The sequence below is a fragment of the Stomoxys calcitrans genome, chromosome 4 (genome assembly GCF_963082655.1).
Source record: "Stomoxys calcitrans chromosome 4, idStoCalc2.1, whole genome shotgun sequence".
Classification (NCBI taxonomy): Eukaryota; Metazoa; Arthropoda; class Insecta; order Diptera; family Muscidae; genus Stomoxys; species Stomoxys calcitrans.
In genome coordinates, this window is record NC_081555.1 from 2,454,323 (window position 1) to 2,463,320 (window position 8,998).

General features: G+C 40.7%; 1 protein-coding gene and 1 long non-coding RNA gene across 2 annotated transcripts; both read left to right on the forward strand.

Moving 5' to 3' along the window:
- The first annotated feature begins 65 nt into the window (after positions 1 to 65).
- On the forward strand, positions 66 to 1,166 carry LOC131996694 (loricrin-like). Its single transcript, XM_059366432.1, has one exon. The coding sequence runs from the start codon at positions 66 to 68 to the stop codon at positions 1,164 to 1,166; it is 1,101 nt and encodes a 366-aa protein (XP_059222415.1).
- Positions 1,167 to 8,327: 7,161 nt separating this feature from the next.
- On the forward strand, positions 8,328 to 8,688 carry LOC106093289 (uncharacterized). The gene is made up of 2 exons (XR_001222325.2): positions 8,328 to 8,377; positions 8,493 to 8,688. It is a non-coding gene; the product is annotated as an uncharacterized LOC106093289 (long non-coding RNA).
- Positions 8,689 to 8,998: the final 310 nt, after the last annotated feature.

Here is an 8,998-nt window from a genome sequence, read left to right on the forward strand (position 1 = left end):
TTTGGCAATTCTTCGATAGTCGGGTAATTCTTCAAGACTGGCGAGCTGGCAGCCGAAAAAGCAACATGAAACAACTGGGAATATTTCTCACCGTGTCATTGGCCATAGCGGCCTATGGATTTCCAATATATGAACATTACAATTCTTACAATCATCATGGACATGGTGGCTGCTCACATTCATCGGGAGATGCCCATTTGCTGAATAATTTTATGGGCTTTGTTCAGAACCTGATGCATAGTCAAAACGGTGGAGGTGGTGGTGGAGGATACGGCTGTGGTGGATATGGCCGAAAGTGTGGTTGCGGTGGCTATGGGGGAGGAAGTGGCATGGATTGCAATTGTTATGGTAATGAAAACTGTGATGATGGTGGTGGTGACGGTGGAGGCGATGACGGAGGAGCAGATGATGACGTTATCACGCCACCCACTACAACTTCCACAACAACTACATCTACAACAACGACTACAACAACAACCACAACACCAGCTCCCACTACCACAACAACGACCCGTCGTACCACAACTCGCAGACCTCGACCCACAACCTGCAGACCCAGACCAAGGCCTTACTATCCACCCAAGCCCTATTATCCGCCCAAGAGCTATAATTCATATCCCAGCCCACCCAGCTATGGACCATCCAATTATGGCAACTCCAATGGTTTTGGTGGAAATGGAAATGGCTTTGCAGCCTCTCCAAGTTTTGGCAGCTCTGCAACAGGTGGTTTTGGTGGAGCTTCTGCTCCCGGAGGTTTTGGTGGAGGTGCTGCTCCTGTAGGTTTTGGTAGAGGTTCTGCACCCAGCTATGGAGCTGCACCCAGCTATGGATCTGCACCTAGTTATGGCGGCACCCCTGGTTATGGTGGTGCTGCACCCAGCTACAAAAGCCCTTCTAATACGGGCGGTATCTCTAGCATTGATCTTTTGGCTTCCAGCGCCGCTCTAGCCCAGGCCAGTTCATCCTCTGCCATGCGCATACCCACCGCCACTAAAGATGTGATAATTGTAACGAACAATTTGCCTGGAGGATCACCCACTGCCGTATATCCCACTCAGAGGGAGGGAAGGAAACGAGTTTGTTTCAAAACCTATTGCATGGACGATGATAAGTACGACAAATACGATAGATACGATTTCCTAGATAAAATTGCACAGAGTTATTGATTTTGATTTTAATAAAGTAAAGCACCTCATTCGATTTTTTGTAAATATTTTTTTTTTGTTGAATAAATTGTGGTTCTCTACATCAAACAAATTATTATCTAATTACACGCTTTGATGCCAAACCTAACTCGAATAAAGAAAATAAACTCACATAAATGTCATGTCTAGCCACTGTCATTGTGTTGCACATAAATTCATCAAAAACAGTGACATTTATTCCAATGATAAATGGTTGACAACATTTCACTAAAAAAAGATCCCTGCAAAAAAACTCACGATTTGAAAGAGGGGGGAAAGTATGCCAATCTAAATATAAAAAAATAAATTTTAAAAACAAGTAACAAAAACTTCCATTTTCAGTAGATCTGTTGGTGGAATGTTTCGCCCCACGAAATTGCACTCCAAAGTCAAAACGAAAATATTCCCCAAACAGGTATATGTGAAACGACGATAAAACTTTGGGCCCTATTTTTGTTGTTTTTGAGTCATTTTTCATACAGCCATTGGGGCCAATTAAGTTTTTCTTCAAGTAAATCCAAATTTTTATACCCAACACCCTAGGGTGGGAGGTAACTTATCTAGTCATACCGTTCGCAAAACATTGAAATGTTGATCTGCGACCCCATTAAGTGTATATTATACTCTGGACCGCCTTGACATTCTTAGTCGATCTAGCCATGTCCGTCCGTCCGTCTGTCGAAATCACGATAGTCTTAAGCTGGCCGCTCGAGATTTCGTATTTCCTAATGTTGTAGGTAGTAGGTAGTTGCAAATGGATCATATCGGTGCTTCGATTTGACTTTTAGATCCCTAGAAGCCGTATTTGTTATCCGATTTGGCTGATACTTTACACGTAGTATTTTCTCAGCACTTTCAAAACTCGTGCTATGTGTGGTACAAATCGGTTTATAACCTGATATAGCTGCGATATAAACCTATCTCCCGATTTGAGATCTTAACACCGTTGTTGTTTGATTTTCCCGAAAATGGTTTGTTACCACTTCCAACAACAGCGCCAAATTCGGTCCACATCGAACCTGATATTGCCCCCTGGAAATTGCAATTGTTGTTCAATTTGACTGAAATTTTACAATCGAAACCGATCTCCCGATTCGACAACTTGAACCCCTGGAAGCTTTAATTCATATCCGATTAGGGCAAAAATTTTTGTTAGAACTTTCTACATTCGTAGTATGTATGGTCCGAATTGGTATATTGGAGGCCACCTTAGCGCAGAGGTTGGCATGTCCGCTTATGACGCAGAACGCCTGGGTTCGAATCCCGGCAAGAAGATCAGAAAAAATTTTCAGCGGTGGTTATCCCCTCCTAATGCTAGCGACATTTGGAAGTACTCTACCATTTGGTATGGCAGCAATGTAAAAACTTCTTTCCAAAGAGGCGTCGCACTGCGGCACGCCGTTTGGACTCGGCTATAAAAAGAAGTTCCCTAATCATTGAGCCTAAAAACTTGAATCGGACAGCAATAATTAATTTGTAAAAAGTTTGCCCCTATTCCTTAATGAAATGGTCATGGGCAAATTAGCATTTGTAATCGTTATATAACTTGATATAGCTCCCTTATAAACCGATCTTCCGATTCGCATTATACGGCCTCTAAAAGCTTCAATTGTTACCCGCTTTGGGAGAAATTTAGCACGTTAAGTGCACATGTTCCCTCCAACAAACTTCATTTGTGGAAATTTTCAGAAGAATCGATGGTGGTGGGTTTCCTAGATTCGATCTGGCCAAACTTGGCATGTTTTTACTTGCTAAATTAGGAGGTAAATAATATTGGGGTATATTTTCATTTTACTGTGGGTTCTAATTTCACTGTTTTGGGGCTAAAATTTCACTACGAACTAGCACTTGAGAGCTATATTGAGAGCACGCTTACTTTCGAAGGAGCAAAGTTAGGCTCCAAAAATTTTGCACATATGCGTCTTCTTATTGTAGGTCGGTTGGGATTGTAAATGGGCTAAATCATTCCACGTTTAGGTATAGTTCCCATATAAACTGATCTACCGAATATACTTCTTGAGCCTCTAGAGGGCGCAATTCTTTTCCGATTTGGCCGACATTTTGCACTATGACTTTTTCTATACTCTCCAACAAATGTACTAAGTATGGTTCCAATCGGTTTAAAACCTGATATAGCTCCCATATAAACCGATCTCCCGAATATACTTCTTGAGCCTCTAGAGGCGTAATTTTTATTTAATATAGCTGAAGTTGTGCACGATGACGTTTTCTATGACCTCCAACAGATCTACAAAGTATGGTTCTAATCAATCCAAAACTTGAGCCTCTAGAGGGCGCAATTCTTATCCAAACATATAAAAATCCATGGTGATTTCTTGTTACGACCTCCCGTTATCCTTTTTTATTTTCTGTCTATATAAAGAAATGGTCCAAAGAACTTGTCCCATTTCTTTATATGGCTAATGCGATCCCTAGGTGGAGGGATGGGGAGTACTTCCCACAATTCAGTTTACTTTCAAGTTCGTAAATTCTTTTATAAATTTCACCCCAAATTATTTAATGCGTTTATATACCAAATGTACCCTGTAAACAAGAACAAAATATTTGGGGTGATTACCCAAATTTGGGGTATTTTTGCATGTTGATGTTTGGGCTTTGGAGTGAAATTATGTAATGAAATTACACCAGAAATTCAAAAATTCCGATTTAATATTGGAACATAAATTGCATATATTTTTTTAGCGCATTGTCGTACTTTGGTGTGCATTTGTTGGGGGATCGTTTTTAATAATCCAAAAGCACCCTAAAATTAGGGTCTATTTTCTTTTACAATTTGGGGTCTATTTGTTTAGGCCCACTGTCATGGCAACAGTTCTGTTCCCCGGTTAACTGAAAAGAACGAACTGCACTAGTTTTGCATTTACCATAGAAAAATCAAGAACGGCATTGTCAAATTCATCCCATTGGTTCATTTAAGTGAATCAACACACAAATGTTATCAAATCAACAACAAATGTTCATTAATCAACAACAGATTTTTGAAAACGAAACTTTGGAAACTGTCGACAGCCGTTCACATTATGACAACGTCTGGTGCAAAAAAAAATTTGGTGTGCTGCTGGGAGTCGAACCTGTATTTCATTCATCCCATGATTTTGTGTTTGCAAACGGCTTACCACATTGCACCACAGACGTCTATGTACACACAATATCTTAAGAGTCATTTTAACTCATTTTGTAGGTTTGATGTTCTTAATGGTAGGTACATAAAATTATCAATGCGCGTTCACAAAATCAACGCCTCATGTTGACAATGATTTCAACAACACCTATTTATAACAGTGACATAATTGGAGCATTATTTTGCAATGTCTTTTTTCTGCCAATGTAGTCGGTTAGTTTTGTTCACCAGCTCGGTCAGCTTAGTAATCACATCGTATTGCCGTTTCACGCACTGTTTTACTTTTATTGAAGAATCAACTATTGTATGTTTATGGTTGTCACATTTAGGGGTTGAATCATTACAATTGTGACACTGTTTTCTCCCTTATGATTCGCATATTACTTGTATAAAATCGTAACCCTATTGTCCTTTATTATTGTAAAAGTGAATAAAACTGAACTTTGAATGAAAATGAACCGTGAACGAAATGGAAAAAACAGGTGACTAAGCGAACACAAGAAACCTATCAGAAATCAGCATTCGCATTTACTAACGGTTTTGTTCAAACACTTATTAAACGAACTGAATTAGTGAACTAACTGAATGATCTAGTTCAGTGGTATGAAGTGAGCGTCCACCTTAATGAAGGACTCCGTCCCACAATTATAGCTGTGAGCGTCACACAGGCTGGAACATTGAGGTCCGATCTGTGTGGTGTCCATTGCTGTCACGAGAAACTTAGCTGCGGGTTACAGGCCGCGTCCACAGGATGCGGGTAGTGGAATGCTCCATACGGAGTAGCTGCAACGGCAGTCGCGGAAAATCAACGGTATCGATCGGAGAGTCTCAATGAGACCCCGTACGGCTCTGGCTCTTGCACAAATAATGAGTGCCTATGATGCTCGATATGACAAGACGAGTTATTGGAGCCTTTAAATAACCAAAGGCCACCTTATTACCGCGGCGATCGGTTCTTTGGACCGGAACAAGCTTGCTCATCTGCAGAAGCTTGACGAGGATCGCCACCTCCACATGAAAATGTGGCTACAACAACACAATTATAGCGAACTGAACTAACTGATCGATCTGAACTAGTGAACTAATTTAACTAACTAGTTTGGCAGTATGAAGTGATCTGAAATTAGAGTTCAACGATTTTGTCCAACACATATCATCATTTCCATTCGAACAAATTATATTCGTACTGAAGACCTTATTGCTACAGTTGGCAATGCTTCCCCTACTTGTTTAGCAATCACCATCTGGTAGTAAAATAAATATCTTTAATTGCATTGCATTTTCCCCATTTGGGACCCTAGAACCTAAACACCATGTCCTGCCAACCTGCCTTTTTAACACTTTCCAACTCCTAGTTGTACTGGCGGCGGCTACATCACGTAAATTTTTGTTTTAGTGAAACATAATTCCCCAATGAACGAGTGCCGACAAACACTTTATAATGGACCAGACATAAATTCATTAAAATGTAATGAAATCCTTTTAAAAAGGATAAACACAACAAATAAACGCTGCCGCCACAGAGCAGCCAACAAAAGGGCGACTTGACTGCAAGAGAAAACAAAACAAATAGTGTTGTGACACTTCATCACCCAAACAGAACGAACCACCACCCCTTATCCATCTGCATTACAACTACAAATTGAATGGGAAAGAAAAAGTTTAGTTTAATCTAATGAAAATTTATACACAACACCACACCACACCACACCACATGAAGCAAAAAAGTGTGAACAGCACCCACTCTTGAGATCCATATTGTCACCATGGTAAATTCAAGACAAAGTGGTTTTTTTGTTTTGTTTTTTAAAGGACACGTGCCGTTTCGAAGGGAGTGTAATTCTGTCTGGCCTTTTGGGTTTTATGGGAAAACAATTTTTTCACATAAACCCTCTTAACACCGCTAAGGATTTTTGTACACAACACTGATTAAGAGGGAACCACAGCCGCACAGCCACAGGGAGAGATAAAGCAAATAATACGAGTACCACAAGGTTGGCGGAAAAAAAACGTTAACTAATTAAAATGGATAAGACCACTATTAGCACAGCAGCTTACCATAAATACTGGCAGCTAGTTATCAGTGGGACTCTAATTAAGCGCTGTTTTGTAGGGCGTTTTGTTTTTTATTAGGAAAACTTGGTGGAATATTCTTAAAATGTTTTGAATGAGTTATGTAAATCTTGACATCGAAATCGTTTCCTCAATAAGACGATTTCGATGTCTGACAACGTCAAATATTTAGGTGTGATCTTGGACAGGAAACTGAATTGGGGGTGTCACATTCAGGAGCGTACTGAGAGTGCTTACAGGTGTTGGGCAATATGTGGACGGGCCGTTGGCTCGAATTGGGGCCTGAATCCGAGGATAGTCCACTGGCTCTACTGGAGCGTGATTAGACCAATTCTTGCTTACGCCTCAGTAGTTTGGTGGACTGTTATGGAGAAAAAGTGCAACATAAGGACCATACAACAGGTTCAGAGAACATGTTGTCTTGGCATAGGCGGAGCGATGAGGACCACGCCCACTAAGGCCCTGGAGACTATTCTAGATATCCGACCCATTGACATAGAGATGAAGTGTGAGACAGCCACTGCGGCTATGAGGCTTAAGGCGATGGGAGAATGGATTGAGGATGAGAGCAGCTCATACCATCGAGGCGACGATAGGAAACCTGGAAGGAGGGGAAGAGGTTTCCGATCGGATACCTGAGATGAACCTTGAAGTCGAGTGCGAGGCACAGTCCTGGATTGACGGATCGATGGTATTGCCATCTGGAAGATCATGTTACACGGATGGATCAAAGCTAGTGGACAAGTGAGCCTGAGGGTTTACATTGAAAACCCAGGGACTGAGATCTGTTTTAGACTGCCTGACCATAATACGGTCCTGATGTGATGCTGACGCGAGGACGTCGAGTGTGAACATCTTTACCGACAGTAAAATTGCCATAAGGGCAATAACAACCAGGACGGTAATGTCACGAACAGTCTTGCAGTGTAAGAAGAAGATTAACGCCTTCTCAGAGGATGGCAAAATCCACTTCGTTTGGGTACCGGGCCATAACGGAGTAAGGGTAAATGAAAGCGCAGACGATTTGGCGGTAAAGCCCAGAGGACTGCCTTCAATAAACTTGAATAACCCGAAGCCTTTTGGGTCGACGCAGTCCACGTTAATGGAGTGGGCGACAAATGCGCATGCAACATTGTGGAACAGCGTAATGGTCGGAGGACGGCAAAAATCCTATGGGGGGATTCAGATCGTGAGAAGACGAGGCTATTACTGAAAGGAAGCAAGAAGGAGGTCAGTATAGCTATTGGTATCATAACGGGACACATAGGAATACGAGCTCACTTATGGAAAATTGGTGCGGCAAGTGATAGCATGTGCAGGCATGCGGCCCGGCTTTCGCGTCTAACAGATACCGGCACTTAGGTGGAGACACAATACCAAACATGAACCAACTTAGGGGAGTGGTATTAAGGATTTTGTAAGTAGCACGGAATTCCTAACTTCAAATTTTCGGTTAAGAGGTTACTTTATAGCTTGAGAGCGCACAACAAGCCGATTACTGGCTCAGGTGTATGTCCATAGTGGTATGGGGTGGATTAATATCTGCACCCTCGTTTCAACCTAACCTAACCTAACCTATTGATGACCTCTGCTAGGACTCCGCCAGGAGCATCCTGAAAGAATACTTTGTGAAAAATATGTCGTAAGCTTTAACAGCGAATATTTTCAAAAATTAATCAAAACATAATTGACAGGAAAAGTTTCGTCCCTTTATGATTTAAATGGAACATTAAGATTTAAGTGTCACAAGAATCGTTTCTAAAAATTGTTTTTCATCGAAAACTACATATTTTTTGTAAATTTCCTAGAAATCTTTTTATCGCATTGATAATTTTGCTGGAATTATATTTTAAAAGAATTTTTCGTTATTATAACTATACCCCATTGTAAGGATAATCATTTCTGCTGCTTCTTCATTGCAGCAGAAATTCATTAATGAGCTTTATCATATTCCTTTGTTAATTGACAGTGACTGTTGGTAAGATGCCCCATCTATTTTTTTGTTTTCGTGCAGTAACCCAAGTTCAAAAATTTTTTCATTTTGTTTTTATCCTTCAACCCATGTGCTGTGCTGGATCAATTGAAACATTTAGAAAACAGACAAGAGATTTTCTTTCAAAATTTCTATTTGATTAAAGTGACAGCCGGGAATCCGAATAACGAAGGGATGGAAGTGTGTGGCGAAGCATTTGTCTTTCAATTGTTTTAATCATTATTAAATGAATTTCTTAACTTTGTGGGGATTTTGGGAAATTCTAAGAAGAATTCTTGATGGGTATCAATTTCAAATGCGCATTTAACATTAAGTGACAAGAGTACACTTAAAGAAAAACAAGTAAGAGCGTGCTAAGTTCGGCCGGGCCGCCATAGATCGCATTTGTCGAGTTCTATGCGCGGTATCTCTTTTTAGGCAAACAAAAAATATTGAATGAGAACTGTTATGCTATTGGAGCTACATCAAGTTGTAGTCCGATTCGGGCCATAAATGATAGCTGAACATTGTCGAAGTCATTGTGTAATATTTCAGTTCATTCGAATAAGAATTGCGCCTTGTAGGGGCTTAATAAGCAAAATCGTGAGATAGGTATATACGGGAGCT